This window comes from Symphalangus syndactylus, chromosome 14 (assembly GCF_028878055.3).
Source record: "Symphalangus syndactylus isolate Jambi chromosome 14, NHGRI_mSymSyn1-v2.1_pri, whole genome shotgun sequence".
NCBI lineage: Eukaryota > Metazoa > Chordata > Mammalia > Primates > Hylobatidae > Symphalangus > Symphalangus syndactylus.
Genome location: NC_072436.2, coordinates 49,712,568 through 49,735,922, shown reverse-complemented (window position 1 = coordinate 49,735,922; position 23,355 = coordinate 49,712,568). Strand labels below are relative to the sequence as shown.

At 39.6% G+C, this 23,355-nt stretch overlaps 1 protein-coding gene across 14 annotated transcripts in view; it reads left to right on the top strand.

Annotated features, from left to right (window-relative positions):
• Positions 1 to 23,355, top strand: part of IL1RL2 (interleukin 1 receptor like 2) — a 58,002-nt gene that overhangs the window by 2,453 nt on the left and 32,194 nt on the right. For 6 of the 14 annotated variants that reach the window (XR_010115428.1, XM_063616753.1, XM_063616750.1 and 3 more), the window contains 3 exons: positions 2,404 to 2,599; positions 11,937 to 12,096; positions 22,482 to 22,556. Coding sequence is in view for 13 of the 14 variants with exons in the window: in XM_063616753.1 (XP_063472823.1) it covers positions 2,404 to 2,599; positions 11,937 to 12,096; positions 22,482 to 22,556 (431 nt within the window). In the remaining variant the exon portion in view is untranslated. The remainder of the gene's footprint in view (positions 1 to 2,403; positions 2,600 to 11,936; positions 12,097 to 22,481; positions 22,557 to 23,355) is intronic. The other 8 variants (XM_063616754.1, XM_063616752.1, XM_063616759.1 and 5 more) reach the window with 3 other exon arrangements.

Sequence of the window (23,355 nt, the reverse complement as noted above, 5' to 3'; positions counted from 1 at the left end):
TATAATTGTTACAAGACAATTTCCAGTGAACACATTTTTAAACAGAACAGATTTGTAATTCATTTTTGGAACCTGATATGCATCTTTCCCTATGGAAATGGCACCTCAGACCAGACACACTCACAGACTGTGTCTGTCCCAGTATTATTGCTGCCATCTTTCTTTCTTGTTTTCTTTTTCTTTTATTTTTATTTTTTTTATTTTTTGAGATGGAGTCTCGCTCCGTCACCAGGCTGGAGTGCAGTGGCGGCGATCTTGGCTCACTGCAACCCCTGCCTCCCAGGTTCAAGTGATTCTCCTGCCTCAGCTTCCCAAGTAGCTGGGACTATAGGTGCGTGCCACCACGCTTGGCTAATTTTTTGTATTTTTAGTAGAGATGGGGTTTCACCGTGTTAGCTAGGATGATCTCGAGCTACTGAACTCGTGATCCACCCGTCCTGGCCTCCCAAAGTGCTGGGATTACAGGCCTGAGCCACCTAGCCCAGCTGCTGCCATCTTTCTTGAAATGCCAAAAATTTTTGTGGGAAATGGCACATCCAGATAGGAATGAGCCGCCCGTGAGCCCTTTTCACAAGGAATCTGCTTAAGGCAGGGAGTAAGCATCAAGTATGTTCCAGACATCACTGGAGAACCTGTGCTAAGAAATATGAATAACACAGGCCTGGTGGTGACCGTGGTCAACTGGAAAGCACATGCCCCTGAAAGGTAGCTGTCTATTCAGGTCAAGCCCATCTTCTCACTTTTCAAGGGAATCTGGAAATCAGAGTTTGTGTGTGCAACTTTTTATAATTTGTAAAGCTTTGTGGGGCCTGAATAAAACACATCTATAGACCAAATTTAGCCTGAGGGCCCAATTTCGTGACTCTCTCACACTGGCTTGCATGACCTTAACAAATTACTTGATCTCTCTGAGCCTTGTTTGTTTCTGTAAAATGGAAGTAATGCTGGCCTGATAGGCTTGAGGTGCAAATTAACTGAGATCAGGTGTGAAGTAGGTACTCCATTCTCTCTCTCTCTTGTTTTGATTCCGTGATATTTGCCAGCCCCTTTCTGTGTCCCAGCATGGCCCGTGTCCCACTCTGATTCCTGCTAGATTCCTCATTTCTAAACACCAGACAGACTAAATGCACAAAATTGAGTGGTTCACAAGTGGAAGTGGTCGTTAGCTCTGCCTGGCTCCTTTCCACAGATTTAGTTGCTAATAAACCGCTCAGAGCACGTGGAGGTCTGCTTTCCTATTTTAGCCTAGGCTGTGAATTATTAACTAGACTTGAAGATCATACATCACATAAATGAATGTGGATGTCGAAGCTAGATTTAAACTATTTAAATCTGGGAGCTTTGAAATGAGGAAAAATAATCTTTAGTAGAAATTGACAAAGGTATTATCTGCCATGAAAGAAAATGAACATGAATTCTCCAAGACTTTTATTAATAACATCCAGATAGGATACGTGTTTAGGAAACTGTATATTTTTACTTTTTGCTTTGAAATCATTTTAAATTTAAATAAATTTTGCAGGAATAGTATCAAGAACTTCCTTCTACCCTTTATCCAGATTCCTCATTTTTAAGAATATATTTTTACATTTATCTTATAATTTTCCCTTTCACCATATAGATGATATAAATTATAAACAATATTTTTCTCCTAAACCATTTTTAAACCATTTCAGTTGTATACATCATACCCTCTTAGCCCTTAATATTTCAATGTATGTTTCCTATCAACAGTGTATATTTCCTATTTCCTTTCAATGTATATTTATTTATTTCTTACATAATCATAGTATAGTTATCAAATTCGGGAAACTTAAACATCATATAATACTTTAATCTATAATCTATATTCTAATCTTATCAATGGTCTCATTGAAGACCTTTTATAATGTTTTTCTTTCTTTTCCAGTATAGTTACCAATCTGGGATCATGCATCGCATTTGCTTGCCATGAATATTTAATTTCTTTTAATCTGGAACAGTTCCTCAGTCTTTGTTTTTCAAGATACTGACATTTTTAAGAACTATAAGCAATTATTTTGTATTATCTCCTTCTTTGGGGTTTGTCAGGTATTTCTTCATGATTAGGTTCAGCCATTTTGGCTGGAATGCTAGGTGAGTGCTTTATGTCCTCTTCAGAATATTACTCAGAGGCACATGGCGTCTGCTTGCCCCTAGCTGGTGATATACATTTTGATCACTCGGTTAAGATGTTGTCCAGTTCCTCCACTGTATGAATACCATTTGTCCTTTTGTGATGAATCATTTGTGGGTGCTTAGTGCTTTGTTAGGGGCAGAGGGTTTGCACAGTGCTGTGAAAATGATTTGAAAACATTTGAAAATGAGCTGAATTATTCGATTTTGTGATTTAAAGAGTTTATGAGGTCTCAATCTGTCTTACAGGGGTAGAGACAGCTGTCATAGAATACATGTAAACCTAACTGTTTTTGAAAAACATTGGTGTGACACTTCCGTAAGTGGTTTACCAAATTTATCAGACGAGTACAAGCAAATATTACATCTTGGAAAAGATGGTAGCCTCACATGTCATCTGCACTTCCCGAAGAGTTGTGTTTTGGGTCCGATAAAGTGGTATAAGGTAAAAAACATATTTTCTTATTGATATTTTTCCTCCTTTTCTTTAAAACCCACTGTTTTTTATAGGTTAAGTTGTATTTTTTAAGGCAGAATTGGTAAAGTTGTGTGCCTAAGATAGATTAGTTAGCTAGCGGTCATTGATAACGTTACCTTCCTAATTACTGTTTTTAAACATTTTTAGTTATTATAGCTTTGTAATATTTTATTATTTGGATCCACCACCTTCCTCCAGTTATTCTTATTTTTCAGGCTATTCTTTATTTTTCTAACATTAATTATGTTTGTTTAAATGCATACTACGTGCACTTGGTTCAATAATCACAAATTCTAAGAGGTCACTGCCTGGAAAACCTATTTCCTGCTACCGTTGCATATTTGCTCTGGGCTCATCACACCTTCCTCAATTGTGGCTACCATGATTAGTGCCCTGTGATTATTCTTGTATAATGATATACTAGCAAATAAAAATATATAGTCTAGCTCTTTCTAGCCCTTCCTTTTTTATGCTCATCTTTCTGCACTTTGTGTTTTCATCTTCAGAAGTTCTCTTTTCTTGATGATCCTGGCATACATTGACACAGAAGGTAACCCTTGGCATGGAGGAGCACAGGCTAGTTATTTGAGATTGGAATTAGTTTTTCCTGCTTGTTAACCCTTGCCAACACATCCCTCTGGGTCATGAGTTTTCTTTATGGGAAGATTTTCATCTATTAATTCAATTTCTTTAATGGTGAAAGAATTACGCAAATTTCTTACTTTCTCTTGTATGAGTTTGGTAAGATTTTGTGTCTTAGGAAGTTTCTCATTTCATTAAAGGTTTCACATATTCTGGAAAATTGTTTAGCAGCTCTTCTCTTTTGATGTCTGCAGACATCAAAACCTTCAAAGTAAGGTTCACCTTCAGTCATTATTCATTCTCTCTTTCTCACACACACACACACACACACAGACACACGTGCACACACACGCTTGATTAGTTTCATCAGAGACTTGTCAGTTCTAGTACTCTTTTCAAAAGCTAACTTTGACTTTGTTGATCCTTTCTGTTATATGTTTCATGTTCATTTAGGTTGTTTAGTTTCCCTCTTTTACAAGAAATGTGGAAGTGAATGTTCTTATACCTGTCTTTTAAGGGACGTTTGCCAGTGAATGCATTTCTCTAAGATTACTAGCCCTAGAATTGCTCATTTGTAGGGCATGCAGATGAACAAAGTATTCAACTTTGGTGATGTTACACAAATTGCTTCACAGAATTTTGTATCAGTTTATACTTTTGCCAGGAGTATTTTATTTTACTTTATTTTATGAACAGAGTCATAAAATGTTGTCCAGGCTGGAGTGCAGTGGTGTGATCATGGCTCACTGAAGCCTAACTCCTGGGCTCAAGTGGAAGCCCAGGTAATTTTTAAATTTTTTTGTGGTGACAGAATCTTGCTATGATGCCCAGACTGGTCTCGAACTCCTGGCCTCAAGTGGTCCTCCGGCCTTGGCCTTCCAAAGTGGTGAGATTATAGGTATGAACCACCATGCATGGCTCACCAGGAGTATTCTAGATTTCCTACAACCTTGTGTTGAACTTTGTATTATAAGCCTTTGATTTTTAAAATCAATTTGGTGGGTATAGAATGTACCTTTTTATTTTATTTTGCTTTTCCTTAATTATGAGTGAGATTGACCACTTTTTTCATGTTTATTGGCCATTTCTGGATCCTCTTCTGAAGAGCCCACTCATATCTTTTGGTATATTTCTTATTTTACTTTTCATGCCATTTTCTTGTGACTTATAGGAGATTTTATATATTTATATATCCTGGGTATGATTGTTTGCAATGCATTAAAAAACCCCTTTTCATTGAAGTATAATATATACATATAAAATGCAGAAATCATAAGTGGACAAGCTTGTTGGATTATCAGAAAGTGAACATACCTTTTAATTACCCTTTCTGATGAAAGTTAAGAAAGAAAACATTACTAGCACCTCTGAAGGCCCATCTCTTCCATCTGGCAAAAACTATGCCTCCCTAGTTCCCCAAATAACCACTTCCCTGATTTATGCTATCATAGATTGGATTTACCAGTTTTTGAATTTTATTTAATTTGAATAAAATCATATGTAGTATTTATGTCTGGCTTCCTTGGCTCAATAGCAAACCAGTGGGAATCATCTATGCTGTTGCATGTGGCTATATTTTATCCATTTTCATTGCTGTGTACTATTTCATTATTACTATTGTTAGACTCTTGAGTCATTTCCAATTTCTGAGTCTTAGAAACAAAGCTGGTATGAACACTTTTCTCACTTATGAATGCAATTTTGTGGGACATATTACATGAGAGTGAAATAGTTGGGTCATAAGGGTATGTAGAAAATGCCAAACCGTTTTCCAAATTGGTGCCAATTTACAGTTCCAGCAGCAGTGTATAAGAGTTATTTATGCCCCTATATCTGACAACACATGGTACTATTAGTCTTTTTAATTTTTGCTATTTGGATAAATGAATAATTGTGTCTCATTTCAGCTTTAATTAACACTTCCCTGATAACTGATAATGTTGATCTTCTTTAAATTTTCTTCTTGACACTTGGATGTCTGTGTGTGTGTGTGTGTGTGTGTGTAATTTTTTTCTTTGAGTGCTTGCTTGTGAAAATTTTTTTTTGAGACAAACTCTTGCTCTGTTGCCCAGGCTGGAGTGCGGTAGTGCAATCATAGTTCACTGTAACCTTGAACCCCTGGGCTCAAATGACCCTTCTGCCTCAGCCTCCTGAGTGGCTGCGGGTTACCTTGTCCAGGAGGTATCATTTTTTTTTTCTGTGAAAAAACAGTAAGTATTTTAGGCATTGTAGGCCAGATGGTCTCTGTTTCACCTACTCAACTCTGTTTTGGAAGCACAAAAACAGTTGTAGACAATATAGAAATGAGGGAGTGTGGTTGTGTTTCTATAACATTTTATTTACAAAAACAGGTGGTTAGCCACATTTGGCCTGTTGTGTGGTTTGCTAGCCTCTTGTCTATTTCTCATTGATTTGTAGTAGTTCTTTATAGATCTGGGTATCAGTAATTGTTACAATGTGTCCTTCTAAGCAATGGCTAGCCTTTCTACTCTGGTAATGAGGTCTCAGACTTCCTAGTTTTAATGCAGTCTAATGTATTGATTTTCCTTTGTGATTAGTACTTTCTGTGACTTGTTTAAGAATCTTTTTCATACCCCAAAGTAAAAAGACCTTTTTTCCTATATTTTCTTCTTGAAGTTTCATTGTTTTTCTTTTTCCACTGATTTTTAAGTGTGTAGTGTTGGTAGGGTCAAATGTAATTTTTTTCTCTGTGGACTTATAGTTTACCTGTTCTTTTCACGTTGCTTTGCCTGCCACCTCTGATGTGAATCATATTGGTCTTTGTGTGTAGATCTGTTTCAGAACCCTCTGTAGCGTTCCCTTTTCTTTCTTTCTTCTTTCTTTCTTTCTTTCATTTCTTTCTTTTTTTCTTTTTTCAGATGGAGTCTCAGTCTCTCTCCTAGGCTACAGGGCAGTGGTGCGGTCGCGACTCACTGCAACCTCTGCCTCCTGGGTTCAAGCCATTCTCCCGCCTCAGCCTCCAGAGTAGTTGGGATTACAGGCGCACGCCACTACAACTGGCTAATTTTTGGTATTTTTACTAGAGACAGGATTTCACCATGTTGGCCAGGCTGTCTCAAACTACTGACCTCAGATGATCCACTTGTCTCAGTCTCCCAAAGTACCAGGATTACAGGTGTGAGCCAGCGCATCGGGCCCTTATCCTTGTTAATTATTATGGCATTAGATAAGTCTTAAGTTTTGTATAAGTCCTCTGCTTTTCCTTTTTCTGAAATGTTGCCTTGGCTATTCTAACTTCTGTTTCTGCAGCACTTGGAGATGGACTCAGGGCTATGACTTGCAATCCTAAGTGAGCATCGGATTTGATCCTCTGGATCTTTTAAAAATTCTGATGTTCAGCCTCACCCTCTGCTAACTGAAGCAGGTCACCCATGGGTGGGGCTTAGATGCCTTTATTTTAAAAACAACCCTGGGCTTGCAAATGTAGGCAAAAGCTGAGGGTCAGCAGTGTAAGCAGGAGGGGTCACCTGATACTATACCACCTGCTCAGATTTGGTGATCCAGGTATGGCTGTTTTTGCCACTACCATGTGCTCAGACCTGGAATCACTCTTCGGGCCTCAGTGTTGTCATCTGTAAAACCAGAGGGCTGGAATCAATTCTGCAAGTATCTGGAGTCTGTGATCTTCTTGGTGCTGTGCCAAGGGATGTCATATGTCTTCAAAGAAGTTACAATTTATCAGAGGAAGCAGACAAGTAAACTAAGAATTTTATTACAGCATGAGGTGAACATAAAGAAAGCAAAACTAGAGCAGACTCTGGGAATGTCCGTGGCTATGCTTCCTGGAAAAGGTGACTTTGAACTGTGCTTGAAGAGTAAACACAATTAGCCTGGTGGGTATGGCAAGGAAGGTCAGTAATTAGAGGGAAGCAGCAGGTGCAAAGGCGTTGGGTGAGAAAGAGAATGGTGTTTGGGGGCCTTGGTTAGAGTTTAGGGCACATGTAGAAAGATGGTGCTAGAAAATAAACACCATTTATGCCAGTCTAAAGCATTTCAACAGTGAATCCTACCATCAGGAGAATGGCATGAGCAGATTCACGTTTGAGAAAAGTCCTTCTATAGGGGCTCTAGTGAATACATCGGAAGGCCTTGAGAATGGTGGCATGCTGATCATTTGGACTATCCTAGGAATCAAGTTAAGAAGTGCGGTTCATTTCAGAAAGTTATAAAGTAGAACCGAAAAATGAGGGAAAAGGAGGAACTTATGTCTGAGGGCCCCTAATTTTTCTAATTGTAAGGAGATGTTATGGGGAAAATTTGAAGGAGTAATGTAAGTAAATAGATGGAGATGCAAAGAATTTCTAAGGTGAAGACCATGCATTTGTAGTTATACCAAGATGCCTGTTTATGTGATTATCTCCTATAGTGCTCTTCTCTCTGGTTGAAGCCTTGTAGGAGAGGGATGAAGGGATCCATCAGAATGGGGGCTTTGCAGGTGAAGATGCTGGAAGGACGGAGGGCTGCAGAGTTTAGGTATTGGAAGGGAAGTGATTGAAATGATGGACACGTGAATCCAAGATGGACAGGAAAGGAAATGATACCTGAAAGAGCTTGGACATTAGACAAAAGTAGAGAGGTCAGGTGGGCTAATTCCAGTTAAGATAGAAAAGTGAGTTGAATGGATAGAAAATTCAGTGGAAAAGTGTGATGCCCATGGTGAGTCTTTTTATCCTGTAGAGGCCATAAAACTAAAAATACACAGGAACAAAATGACCACACCAGCTTACATTTTGCTGAGTCACCTACTGCTAAGGCTCTGGATGAAATTCTGTGTCTCCAGCTGGCTTTGCTGAAAGGTGAAGGTGAGGATGGAGGATCTTCCTGCTCTTTCTACTGGAAAGCACAGCCCTGGAGACACGGAAATTTCTCCAGCAGTATTGAAGTGTCCAGTCTCCAGTTCTGTGGGAGCTGAGTATTCCACTTTATTTGTTGGGGTGACTCTTCCTGATGTGGCATTACTTGACACACTGGAGTTGCATAAGTGGCAACTGCTAGTCTCTGAATTGCAGGTGGTGTATTTCAGAGTCGATTCCCCACTTTTCAGGTTGTGGTAGAGGTAGCGGCTCTCAGGGCAAGCTACTTCTGCAGTGTGGTTCTGGCCTTGATGCCACTTCCTGAGTACTTTCACAGATTTTGCAAAGCACCTAGTATCTTGTCTTGAATCCTTTTCTGCATAAAATGTAGAATGATTTTTGTTTGCTAAATCCAGACAGAGATATGTGGCTTCATGGCCCTGTTTCAAAGATTAAATGATCTAATCTATCCATGAAGCATTTAGTTCAGCATAAGTACATAATAAGTACCTAATAAATAAATATTAGAGATTATTATTTAGTTACAATAAAGGAATGAATGAGCTGGAATAGGGAATCAGTCAGAAAGTAATATATTTAATTTTAAGAATTTGGAGACAGAGGTTCTGGATAATGGCAAATCCCTATGAAAATCCTGGCTTATGTCTGGGAGAATTGAAAACTGAGAGAAGTCCCCAGGAAGTCTTTGAAATTGAAGGGCTTACAGAGGACAAGGTTTGGGTATTAAGACATCTGTCTACACCTGGAAAAGTGGTCATGTCTCCAATTTTGTTTTTGTTTCAATCCCAAATTACTCCTCAGCACAGTGGTTTTGGGCCCCCATCATTGTGCTCAATCTGAACTTGCTAAAATTACTTCGCGCTCTCCAGTTGCTAAATCGACATTCATTTTCAACCTGATTGTGGCATTCAACATTGCTGGGCACTCCCATCAGCTGGGAACTCCTTTCTCATTTCCTTCTAAGACTTACTCATTCTTTGTCTCTGTTTATCTTTTTTATTTTTATTTTTATTGGTGCTTCCTTTGTAATCATCACTGAATTCTTTTCGTCTATATTTGGGTCTTAGGATTTGAGGTTCCCCATGGTTTCAGCCGTGGTAATCTTCTGTGCTCGCTTTTGCTTACATTCACATGGATGATTTATAGAACCATCCATTTGGCTCTATATTCTCCATATGGCTCCCAGTTCTCTTCCACTTGGACCTTTCTTCCAACCTCTGGATTCCTTTGTCCAACCGTCTAATATACAGTCTCCTTAGTTCCTCCCATCCCCACCACTCACCCCATGCACCGTGGTTAGAGCTATTTTTTAATCTTACCCCAAATAGGATCATTTTCTTCATTTCTTTGCATTCCTTCTTCTTCCTAGTAACACCTTTGCTTACCTAAGCTAAGACTGTAGAAGTCCTGCTCCCTCTGCATATTCCAAATTTGTCACCAAATTCTGTGGCCTGGAACTGCTTAAATAATTGTTTTTTGTTTTTTACTTGCTATCCCTACTTCCCTGCCTTAGTTTAGGTTCCATTTGGCCTCAGCTTATGGAAATAAAATCTAAATGGTCTTTAGCATTGCACTATTTTAATCCTTTAAACTACACAACAACTAAAGGGTCTTTCTCAAAAGAAAATCTGCTTGTCTTATTCTCTTGCTCAGAAAGCTTCTGATGCTCATCTCCTCTTCATGGTTTTCTGTGACAGGTCTCCTGACTGCCTCAACAGTTTTATCTCCATCACTATTCTGTACCCACTGCATCTTAGTAAGAATTCTCAAGGCTGCTTTGTGTTTCTGAAATATCGTACATGCTGGGTCAGGAGTTTTCTTCATGATGCCTGGAATATAGAAGGCATTCAAAAGTGGACTCTATTGTTCTTAATATTTTAATTTTAAATCTTGCTAGTGAGACATTACCCTAAAGATTTTAAATTTAAATCCAAGCTCATTGAGAGTTTAAACTTTGAAATAATGTTCCAGTGGTTCAGAATAGAGGCAGTCCGAGTTATAGCAAAGCGACAGAATGGCCCTCAGCTGCAAGGCTGAACTTTAAGATGATTAAAATATGTATATCTTGAAAGAAAGAATGAATCCGTCAGAGAGAGGACTGCTCAGCCACGGAAGCACAGAAAGGGAGGCCCAGAGACTGTGCCTAGCCACAGACTATCCAGGGCTGTCTGTCCAGGGAAGAGGTTTATGAAGTGCCGGGACTAGACATTGTGCTTTGTTTGGGCTGAGTGCAGTGGCTTACTCCTGTAATCCTAGCACTTTGGGAGGCTGAGGTGAGCAGACTCCTTGAGCCCAGGTGTTCGAGAGCAGCCTGGGCTTCATGGTGAAACCCCGTCTGTACTAAAAAAACCAAAAAATTGTGGTGTGGTGGCACGTACCTGTAGTTCCAGCTACTCAGGAGGCTGGAGTGGGAGGGTCCCCCGAGCTCAGGAAGTGGGCGACAGAGCTAAGATCCTGTCTCAGAAAAAAAAAAAGTGCTTGTCTGTATCCTAAAGAAGGAGACATCACAATATCAGAGTCTGATCCCTTTATACATCTGACTCTGATTAGTAATTCCCATTTTGTTTGATAAGCAGTTGTCAGATTATGAGTTGGTTTCCCATATCAGGTATTTATAGGGAAATAATGTAAGCCTTCTAGGAAGTAACGTTTCACATTATAAATAAGCCAATGCTTGTTTGGCATTAATTATTTACTGCATCCTGCTGGGCGGCTCTATTCATGCTGTTCCAGGGGTGGAGAATGAAGTGTGACTCTGAACTGGGCCTAAGTGAGGAGAGAGCTTAACACTTGGGCAGGTAAATATTTATTTAATTAGGGGTTTGCATGTTGATTTTATCTTTTAGATTGTGCACTTCCTGAGGAGAGGGATTGCATCTTAGTCCTGCATGACCAGGCCTGTCACAGTGCAGGCAAACTGCAGGAACTCAAATGTTTGAATGAACAAATGGACTCAATTAGCTAAGCAGTCACTCTGTGGAGTGCAGTTTCTTGAAGGACAGGGAACAGGTTTGGGAGAATTCAGAAGTGGGCCCAAGGGATGAAAGAAGTGGTGATTAGCATGAGAATGTGAGCCTAGGACAGGACAGAGGAATGGTGAGGCTTGCCCTCTGGGTGGTTGCTGGGAGAGACAGCATTCCTAAGACTCATGGTCTTCTGATTGGTTGGGTGTGAGGTTGTTGCCTTGTCCATGGAAGAGGCATGGAGAGCGGGAAAAGTGATGTGACATGTGCCCTTCATAAACCTGGCCAGTATCCTTTGATCACTGTTCAGACCTTCAAATTGGATGTTGGTGAAGAATTATTTTGGACTTCTATAAAGTCCAATGCTTGATAAGTGCAGAAAGTGTAACTGGGCCCACAAGGCAGTGGGAGCAGTCATTATTCACCTGGGTTTCCAGTCTTGTCAGAGGGACTTGGGCCATTAAGTGGGAGTCCACTGGCAGACATGGGCCCCTGAAGGTGGAGGATGTTCCTGCCTGTTCATGTCCTCCTGTGAAAAACTGACCCAGGCTCAGTTTTCCTCCATGAAGTCTTCCTTCCAACTCACGTAGGCCACTCTCCTCTCAACTCCTACTAGACTTAATGTTTGTATCATTCACTTCAGCCTGTAAAATATCCTTTGTCAAATCTGTGTATATCTATATACACACACATGCACATACATATGTACACACACACATATATACACATTATATACAGACTGGGCAAGGAATTCTGCTGCCTATCTATCCATCTATCATCAATCTATCATCTACCCATTTTTCTATTTACCTAGCTAGCTAGCTATCTGCTGTCTTCCAGTTAGACTGTAAATTACCTAAATTCTAGGGATCACACAGGTTTCTAAGTATTCATTGAATTGAATTTTGTTTTTATTTGTATTAGGACTGTAACGAGATTAAAGGGGAGCGGTTCACTGTTTTGCAAACCAGGCTTTCGGTGAGCAATGTCTCAGCAGAGGACAGAGGGAACTACGCATGTCAAGCCATATTGACATACTCAGGGAAGCAGTACGAGGTTTTAAATGGCATCACTGTGAGCATCAGTAAGTATGCTCATGTATGCCTGTCGCCTTATCTTCTCTTGGCTTTGTGTGAACTGGCTTCTGGCTTTGGGCTTTGAGCAGGAGTGATTCTAGGTCTTGGTTTCCTTGAAGGCTAGCAGGCTGTCAGACCTGCCACTGTTAGAATCAGAAGGTGGGAAGAGTGAGGCAGAAGGGCATGAGCAGCTTAGTTTCCTCTTCTGAACAACAGAACACTCAAAACTCTTGGTTAATTTGTGAAAATTAAATGAGATCATGCACATAGACTAGCTGCTGGGGTGCCTGATGAAACACAGGTATCTAGAAAATGGTAGATGTGATGAACATGACTCTCATTCACCTCAGCCTTCATTGTTGTGAATATTCCTGTGGGCCTTCCAGCTGAGGCCTCCCCTTTCTCGAGTGCTGCAGATCTCAGAGTTCTGGACATGGTCCTGGGAGATCCTGCTGCTCATGAGACCTGTGTTCTCAGCCCAGAGCAGCCAGCTCTCTTGAACATATGCCTGGAGGTTTGAAAGTAGAACCTTAGGGGAAGAAGAAACCCTAAAAGTAATTTAGCTCAAGCCACTAATTTAATTTTTTTAATTTTCAATTTTTGTGGGTACATAATAGGTGTATATATTTATGTGTATATAATATATACACATAATGGGTTTATATATGTATATATAATATGTGTATATATTACATAATAATAGATATATTATATATAATAATGGGTATATTATACACATAATAGGTGTATATATTACATAATATGTGTATATTTATATTTATAATCCATGAACATAGAATATTTTTTCATTTTTTTGTGTCCTCTTCAATTTCTTTCATCAGTGTTTTATAGTTTTCATTATAGAGATCTTTCACTTCTTTGGTTAATTCCTGTGTATTTTAATATTTTTGAAATGATCATATGGTTTTATGTGTGGCTATTGTAAATGGGATTACTTGTAAAATATCTTTTCACATTGTTCACTGTTGGCATATAGAAATGCTACCGATTTTTGTATGCTGATTTTGTATCCAGCAACTTCACTGAATTTATTAGTTCTAACAGTTTTCTTACGGAGTCTTTAGGTTTTCCCAAATATAAGATCATATCATTTGCCAACAATGATAATTTGAATTCTTCTTTTCTAATTTGGATGCTGTTTATATCTTTCTCTTGTCTGATTTCTCTAGCTAGGACTTCCAGTACTATGTTGAATAACAGTGGTGACAGTGGGCATCCTCATCGTGTTCCAGAACTTAGAGGAAAGGCTTTCAGTTTTTCCCCATTCAGTATGATACTAGCTGTGGGTCTGTCACATATGGCTTTTATTACATTGATACATGTTCTTTCTACTTCCAGTTTTTTGAGGGTTTTTATCATGACCTGTTGAATTTTATCAAATACTTTTTCAGCATCAATTGCAATGATCATATGGTTTTTAGCCTTTATTCTGCTGATACGATGTATTACATTGATTGATTTGCAAATGTTAAACCATCCTTGTATCCCAGGGATAAATCCCATTTGGTCATGATGAATGATCTTTCTAAAATATTGTTGAATTCTCTTTGCTAGTACTTTGTTGAGGATTTTTGCATCAATATTCATCAGAGATACTTGCCTATAGTTTTCTCTCTTTTTTTTTTTTGATGTGTCTTTTTCTGGTTTTGGTATCAGGGTAATAACTGGCCTCATAGGATGAATTTGGTAGTATCTTCTCATCCTCTATTTTTTTGAATAGTTTGAGTAGGATTGGTATTAGTTCTTCTTTAAATGTTTGTTAGAATTCAGTGGTGAAGCCATCAAATCCCAGACTTTTCATTAATAAAGAGATTTCTTTCTCTTTAATAAAGATATTTTATTAAAATTTCTATATTGTTACTTGTTATCGGTCTGTTTAGGTTTTGGATTTCTTCCTGGTTCAATCTTGGTAGGTTGTATTTGTCTAGGACTTTGCCCATTTCTTCTAGATTTTCCAATTCATTGGCATAGAGTTGCTCATAGTAGCCATTAATAATCTTTTGGATTTCTGCAATATCAATTGTAATGTCTCCTTATTCATTTCTGATTTTAGTTATTTGTATCTCCTCTCTTTTTTTCTTAGCCTGGCTAAAGGTTTGTCAATTTTGTTTCCCTTTTCAAAGAACCAACTTTTTGTTTCATTGATCTTCTGTGTTTTTTTCATTTCAATTTCATTTATTTCTTCTACTAATTTTGGGCCTGGTTTGCTCTTGTTTTTCTAGTTCTTTGAGATACATCATTAGATTGTTTGTTTGAAGTTTTTCCTCTTTTTTGATGTAGACACTTATAGCTATAAACTTTTCTCTGAGTACTGCTTTTGCTGTATCCCATATGTTTTAGTATGTTGTGTTTCCATTATTTGTTTCAAGAAATGTTTCAATTTCCTTCTTAATTTCTTCATTGACCCACTGGTCATTCGGAAGCATACTGTTTGATTTCCATCAAACATTTGTATAGTTTCCAAAATTCCTCTCATTATTGATTTCTAGTTTTATTCCATTGTGGTCAGAGAAGATGCTTGATATTATTCCAATTTTTTCAGTGTATTAAGACTTGTTTTGTGACCCAACATATGGTCTGTCCTTGAGAATGATCCATGTGCTGAGGAAAAGAATATGTATTCTACAGCCATTGGATGAAATGTTCTGTAAATGGATCTATTAGATCCATTTGGTCTATAGTGCAGATTAAGTCAGATGTTTCTTTGTTGATTTTCTGTCTGGAAGATCTGTCCAATGCTGAAAGTGGGATATTGAAGTCTCCAGCTATTATTGTATTGGAGCCTATCTCTCTCTTTAGCTCCAATAATATTTGTTTTTGTATCTGGGTGCTTCAGTGTTGGGTGTTATATCCTCTTGCTGAATTGACCTTTTTATCATCACATAGTGACTTGCTTTGTCTTTTTTTATAGTTTTTGTCTTGAAATCTATTTTCTCTAAGCATAGCTACTCCTGCTCTTTTTTTTTGTTTTTGATTGTCATGGAATATCTTTTTCCATCCCTTTATTTTTAGTCTATGTGTGTCTTTTTATAGGTGAAGTGTGGAAACAATCAATGGGTCTTGTTTTTTCATTCATTCAGCCATTCTACGTCTCTTTATTGGAGAGTTTAGTCCATTTACATTAATGTTATTATTGATAGGTAGAACTTACTACTGTCATTTTGTTATTTGTTTTCTGCTTGTTTTGTGGTCTTCTCTTCCTCCTTTCTTTCCTTCCTGTCTTCTTTTAGTGAAAGTGATTTTGTCTGGTGATATGATTTGGTTTCTTGCTTTTTATTTTTTTATGACTCTATTGTATTTTTTCTGGTTTGAGGTTTCCACGAGGCTTGAAAATACTATCTTATAACCCATTATTTTAACCTGATAACAACTTAATATTGTTTGCATAAACAAACAAGCAAAAAGAAAACTAATAAAAATTCTACACCTTAACTTTGTTCCCCTGCTTTTCAACTTTTTGTTTCTTCTATTTATATCTTGTACTCACTACACCATGAAAAGTTGTTGTAGTTATTATTTTTGATTGGTTCATCATTCAGTCTTTCTAGGATAAGAACAGTTTCACACCACAGTTACAGTGTTAAAATATTCTGTGTTTTTCTGTGTACTTATTATAACCAGTGAGTTTTGTACCTTTGGGTGATTACTTATTGCTCATTAATGTCCTTTTCTTTCTGATTGAAGTGCCCCATTCAACATTTCTTGTAGGACAGGTCAGTATATGAAATCCTTCAGCTTTCATTTGTCTGGGAAAGTCTATTTCTTCTTCATGTTTGAAGGTTATTTTTGTGGATATACTATTCTAGGGTAAACGTTTTTAAAATGTGTCATGCCACTCTCTCCTGGCCTATAAGGTTTCCACTGAAAAGTCTGCTGCTAGATGTGTTGCAGCTCTATTGTATGTTATTTGTTCCTTTTCTCTTGCTGCTTTTAGAACCCTTTCTTTATCCTTGACCTTTGGGAGTGTGATTATTAAATGCCTTGAGGTAGTCTTCTTTGGATTAAATCTGCTGGGTGTTCTATAACCTTCTTGTATTTGGGGACTGATATCTTTCTCTAGGTTTAGGAAGTTCTCTGTTATCCCTTTGAATAAACTTTCTACTCTTTTCTGTTTCTCTACCTCCTCTTTAAAGCCAATAACTTTTAGATTTGCCCTTTTGAGGCTATCTTCTAGATTCTGTATGCAATGCTTCATTGTTTTTTATTCTTTTTTCTTTTGTCTCCTTTGACTGTGTATTTTCAGATAGCCTGTCTTCCAGCCTGCTAATTCTTTCTTCTGCTTGATACATTCCTCTATTAAAGGACTCTGATGCATTCTTCAATATGCCAGTTGCATTTTTTCATTTCCAGAATTTCTGCTTGATTTAAAAAATCTTATTTCAATCTCCTTGTTAAATTTATCTGATAGAATTCTGAATTCCTTTTCTACGTTATCTTGAATTTCTTTGCGTTTCCTCAACACAGCTATTTTGAATTCTCTGACTGAAACATCACATATCTCTGTTCCTCCAGGACTGGCCCTTGGTGCCTGATTTAATTCATTTGAGGTGGTCATGTTTTCCTGGATGGCGTTGATGCTAGTAGATGTTCTTCAGTGTCTGGGCATTTAAAAGTTAGGTATTTATTGTAGTCTTCACTCTCTGGACTTATTTGTACTTTTCCTTCTTGGGAAGGCCTTCCAAAGGATTTGAGTGTTTGGATCGAAGCTGTATCTGCTTTAGGGGGCACCCTAGCCCAGTAATGCTGTGGTTCTTGCAGACCTGTAGAGGTACCACCTTGATGATCTTGGACAATATCTGGGAGAATTCTCTGGATATCAGGCAGAGACTTGTTTTCTTCCCTTACTTTCTCCCAAACAAACAGAGTCTGTCTGTCTGTTCTGAGCCACCTAAAGCTGACGGTGGAGTGACACAGGCACCGCTTTGGCCACGACCACTACGACTGCTGGGCCAGACCTGAAGCCAGCACAGTGCTGGGTCTTGCCTGCTTTACCCACTCCCTGGCTACTGCTTATGTTTGCTTTAGACCTTCGTGCTCTGAAATCAGCTGGTGGCAAAGCCAGCCAGGCCTGTGTCCCTCCCATCACGGCTGATTGCCACTGGTGAGGTCTTTCAGGCCCTGAGTGGATCCAGAGGTGCCATCTAGGAGTGAGGGATTAGAGTAAACAAACTTTAGAAGTCTGCCAAGTGTTTTTTTGTACTGCAGCTGAGCTGGCAGTCAAACCACAAGACGTAGTCCTTCCCACTCTTCCCTCCCCTTTCCAAAGGCAGAGGAGCCTCACCATCCATAGCCACTGCCACAGCCGGCCACAAGGAGTACTGCCAGACTACCGCAGATTTTCCCTTAAGGCCCAAGAACTCTTAAGTCAGCTTGTGGCGAATGCTGCCTTCCTGGGACTCACTCTTCAGGGCACTGGGCTCCCTTCTGGCCCAGGGCATGTGCAGAAGTGCCATCCAAGATTCAAGTCCCAGAATCAGGGACCTCAAGAGCCTGCTTCATGACCTACCCTCCCCTGTGGCTATGCTAGTACCTAAAGTGCAAGACAGACTTTTCCTTCTGCTTTTGTCAAGCAAAAGGAGTTTTTCCCTATAATCACTGCAGCTGGTAATGTGCTGAGTCTCATCTGAGGCCAGCAAGTTTCAGACGCTCACCCAAAGCATTCAATGTAGTACCTGGATAATTGCTACTGATTATTCATGGCACAAGGGCTCTTAAGTTAGCAGGTGATGAATGCTGCAAGGACTGAATCCTTTCCGTCAAGGCAGCGGGTCCCCTTCTGGCCCATGGTATGTTTGTAAATGTTTTCTGGGAGGCCTGGAACAGGGGCCCCATGACTCTGATCATTGTCCTCTCTTGCTGTGGCTGAGCTGGTATCCAAGATGCAAGATGAAGTCCTCTCCACTCTTTCCTCTCCTCTCCTTAAGCAGAAGGAAAGCGTCTGTTTTAGAGCTGTAAGGTGTGCAGTCTGGGGTGATAAAGAGGGGTGATGCCCACACTCCCTTGGCTGCCCTAGATGGGAATACTGAGGTATATTGCATGTCCCACTCCAGTCCACCGTCTCTGGGCAGCACTAGGACTCACCTAAGAGTTGCAGTGCCTGTGGCCCAGACTGCCTCTCAAGTTTACTTAGAGACCCAGAGCACTTTAGCCTGTGGTGGTAAGATTTACAGGAACTCAAGTTCTGATCACTGGGATTAGCAATTCCCTCTGTCTAGGGCTGGTTTAAATGTTCCCTCCATGAGCCGGTGGCAGCTGAGTTTGGTCCGGTTTTCCTTTCTGTTCTAACAAGACAGCATTGAGTTCAGTGCCTCACAATTGCGGTGTTCTTTCTCCTCCAGCAACCAGAGACACTCTCAATACCATGCCGCCAATATTGGGGGTTGGCGAGAGTGGCATTGGTGATTGAGGACCGTTTTTTCTATCTCATTAGTGTCCTTTTCTGTGATACAGATTTAAAACCAGATACTATAAGTGATTTTTGATTCTTATGAAGGTGTTTCTTCTGTGTAGATGGTTGTTAACTTGGTGTCCTTGTAGGGGAGACAATTGGCGGATTCTTCTATTCTGCCATCTTGCCCCACATTCTCTCCCCAAGCTGTACATTTTACAGAGTTCCAGGAGATAAGCAACTTATTGAAGGTCACAAAGCTGGTTATTGTCAGAAACAGAGCCAGAGCTCTGGCATTCAATGCCCAGGCCAGCACTGGTTTTTCCAAACACACTGGACAAGGAGTTCCTGCTGTGGTGGCTTTTGTTCTTTCTTTAGTAGAAAGTTGTTTTCTATATTTACTCATCCAGATGAGAAGAACTAAAGGCTGGATACTTCTTTGATGTAGACCTTCCTATTTGTCACTAGTTTCCATCACACTTCAGAGTACTGGGGGAGACTGAGCTATTTCTGGATGGTGTGGATCCCTAGGGGGATCTGGTCAGCATGGGTGGCTCCCTGCTGCCTGTGCAGGACAGTGCCCTTTACTCTGTACAGTCCAGTGACTCCCTGCATTCCAGCTGTTCTTCTAGAGAGCCCGTTCTAGTCCTCCTAGGTTCTTTACAGCAACTGTTCATTTGATCTAAATATTTTTGGGTGGTTTTCAGTTTTAATTGTTCATGCTAAAAGCACAGTCATTAAGAAAATTAATTGTACAAGGTTTTTTTGATTTTCATGCTCTTGGGTTTTCTGCTGACCATTATCTCTCTGAAATAAAGCACCTGCCTCATCTTGTTCACAGTTGAATCCCTGGCACTGAGCCCAGTGCCTGGCCTAGACTAGGCACAGATCTATTTATTAAGCAAATGATTGACTACTATAATGCATTAATTTTACATTGGTAACTGAGGGGAAATTTTGTAAGGTGAAATTGCTCAGGTAAAATGAAGAATCCCTTAAGAAGTAAATGGGTTCAGTAGTCACTACTTCATGTTCAATAAACATTTATTTATCATCTGTTATATGCCAGTATTATGGAAGGTCCTGATAATTCAAAAGTGAAAAGCATTGTTTCTTCTACTATGAAACTGTCAGACTGGTGGTGATGGTGAATCTTTGGGGTTAAATGGATCATTTTAACATCATGTGCTAAGGGTAGAGTCACAGACAGTGTTTGCGGAGCAGGAAAAGAATAAGAAGGGTCCATGGGTGGCAAGCAAATGGTCTGGGAAGGCTTCCAAGAGGAAAGGAGTTCTCAGCTGAATTTTGAAGAATGAATAGGATTCACAAAAGGAAAGGAGGGTGAAGAGGGGTCTCTAGGCAGAGAGAACAGAGGGAACAGTATAGGACAAAGCATGGAAGTGTTAAGCATTATGTTTATGTTGGATCTAAAACGACTTTCATTAGAGCCTATGTGAGTATGGGGTGGGGAGGGTGGGAGCTGAGGCCATGGAGTTAAGCAGGGGCAAGGTCCAGGGGACTGTTTATGCATAGGCTTTACCATGCAGCCACTGAAGGGCCCTGGTATGGTGCAAATGCAGAGTCATTGCGCTGCATTTGTGATGGGAGACGTCAGTATTGGGATGGTTTGAAGCCAGAGTTGAAGAGGGCCTGGCAGCTTGGAGACCACTTAGGAGGCTGATAAAATATCCAAAAGAACGCTGATAGTCTCAACTTGGGAAGAGGCCGTGGGGGAGCTCTTCTTCAAGCAATCATTTAAGAACTTTTTGCTGAGTACTGAACAAAGCTAGGTTCTGTGCCAGGCAGAGAGAACATGGTGGTGAAGAAAACAGCCACCACCACTGCTCTGATGAAGCTTGAAGGCTGAAAGGAAGGAAGGCAGAGAATAATCAGATAATTCACTAGTAAGATGTGTAATTATAGGGAAGATGAAAGCAGTGAAGGAAAGGAAAAATCTGAGATCAAACAGACCAGGGCCTGGTGAGAAGGCAGTGGCTCAGGGAAAGCTTTCTAATAGTGATGCTGATGGTCAGGAAGCATTACGTGGATGATGGAGTTGGGGAGGTTTTTTCCAGACTGAGGAAGTAGCAAATGTGAAGACCCTGGCACAAGGGGGAACTTGGAGTATCTGAAGAGTAGAAAGCAGGGCTAGAGTGATCCTGAATGAGAGAAATTATGGTAGGTGATGAGGTTGGGTAAGTAGTCGGGGGCCAAGATCAAGTAGGAAACAGCAATTCAGAGTAAGTAGTATGAATTTTATTCTAAGAACAATGACAAGCAGCCAGATAGATTGAAAGCAGGAGAGTGTCATGAGTTAATTTTCATTTCTGAAACAGCAGACTGGCTGCTGTGCACAGAATGATCCATTCCAGGGTGGATCAGGAGTGCAGGTGCAGAAGTGCAGGTAAGGCATGAAGGCACAGGTAACATGATGTCATTGAAGGTGGAGAGATGTGGATGGGTTCAAGACACCTTAAGAGATAAAACCCACAGATTTAGTGTTGGACTGAATATGGGGAGAAATATGGCAAGGTCAAAAAAGTTAACCAGGCTTTTTGACATGCACTATTGACTGGATGGTGATGCTATTCAGGGAAATAAAATGGCTCTGGAGGAAAACCAGATTTAGGAGTGAGATCATGAGTTTGGTCATTGCTACATTGAGTATGAGGTGCGTTTGGATGGTGGAGGTCCAGAGTAGGTCATGGCCTGTATGCGCGTGGAGCTTAGGGGAAGGACTGGAGACATGACCTTCAAAGTCATTGGCCTTGAAATGATATTTGAAGAAGTGGGTGTGAATGAGATTGCTTACGAAAATAATGGAAAATAGAAGGTTTAGAAGTGAAAAAAAAGACAGACTGAGAAATGAGGAGGTAAAAGTTGAATTTGGTGATTGATAAGTTGAAGAAGGTGAAAGAAAAGCTGCTGCCCAGAATGGCTTCTGGATTTTGCATGTGTGTGATCTAGTGGGTGATGATATATTAACTAGCTGGGGATAACTTTTGTTTGGGACATGCTGCATTTAAATAGTTTGTGGAATGCACAATTATTATTGCCATTATAAAAGATATGTATTTTTGCATTTTTCTTAGCTCCTGTCTTACAACTTTTCCATATCCCACCCCAAATATATAGGAGGAATAATGGAACTAAGTAGATGATCGCTAAATTTTCGCAGACAAATGGGAGAGGGAAGAAGTAGAGAAAGACTCAGGGGCAGGGAGTCCAGGGAGTCAATACAGGGAAATAATGCTAAAGTTTGGTGGTAGGATGAAAGAGTTAGAAGAACAGTAGAAGAGGATGGGATGTAGAAGAATATGGAAATGCAGAGTTGGTGGAGGAAGAGCAAAACTGAAGATACGATGAACCCTCACGGATCCCTCACCCAACTTTGACAATTATCAACTTCTGGTTAGACTTTTTTCATCTTTACCTCTACCCACTCCCACCAGTTCCCCAGATTATTTTAAAGTAATTCAAAAACATGATATTATGTATTTTTCCATCTATATAACATTCTTAAAAGGACAAAACTATAGAAATAGGAAACAGATTAATGGTTGCCATGGAACAGGAACTGCATGAGGGAGTTTTTTGAAGGTAAAACAAGAGGGTTACTATTTCTCTCAAGCTAAGCCAGGCCTTTGCTTATAGCCACTGCCTGCAAAGTGTTTTTGGATTATTAAGTATTGAGATTTTATTATAATAGCTTATTAGCTTATATTATAAACAATATAGTTTATGGTTTATACCAAAATATAATGGCCAAAGTGAACTCTCTTGATAGCTCAGCTTCTAGCTTATTATTTTTTCTTTTTTGGCAATTCAGTTACTTCTGGTTGAAAATGTGTATTTTATAGAGTGGGATTTTGACCAGAGCTTATTGATGGTCTGCTCTGTTGGGCTTCATGCTATTACATCAAAGTACTTGGGAATGTATCATACGTGATTCTAATGCAATTTCCTGTGGGTATGATTTCTTAGCAGAAAGAGCTGGATATGGAGGAAGTGTCCCTAAAATCATTTATCCAAAAAATAATTCAATCGAAGTACAGCTTGGTGAGTAAAATCATTGAAGCCATTGAAATCACCAGGGGAAGAGCTCATTACGTTTGCATATTCTGGTGAATATTTTGAATGTTAAGGATGAAGATAAATCCCATACACACCCAGTTTCCACCTTTGGATATACCTGAGCTCATGGGGAGAGGAATCAAAATAAAACACCAGATAGCTGAAGCATGGAAAAGTTGTGGTAGCAGAGAAGTCTGGCAATGAGGACTATGGGCCCAAAATGATTATTATAAATCTGTTTATGCAAAGGCAATGAAAATGCAAATAATTCTTCAGACAATACATAATATAATATAAAACTACTATTAAATAATGTTGATCAGGAGTTCTGGATTATATTACCTCACAATGCAAGGTATATTAAAGGAATGAAAAAAATTATGACGTTATATTCCTTAATCTACATGGAAAAGGATCAATAAGCATTGCCTCAATTTGTGATCTAAGTAGATAAAAAGGCATCAAATTATTTTTTTAAATTAAAAAATAATCACTAGTGGCTAGGCACGGTGGCTCACGCCTGTAATCCCAGCACTTTGGGAGGCCGAGGCAGGCAGATCATGAGGTCAGGAGATTGAGACCATCCTGGCTAACATGGTGAAACCTCGTCTCTACTAAAAAATACAAAAAATTAGCCAGGCATGGTGGCGGGCACCTGTAGTCCCAGCTACTTGGGAGGCTGAGGCAGGAGAACGGCTTGAACCCAGGAGGCGGAGCTTGCCATGAGCCGAGATCACGCCACTGCACTCCAGCGGGGACAGAGCGAGACTCCATTTCAAAAAAT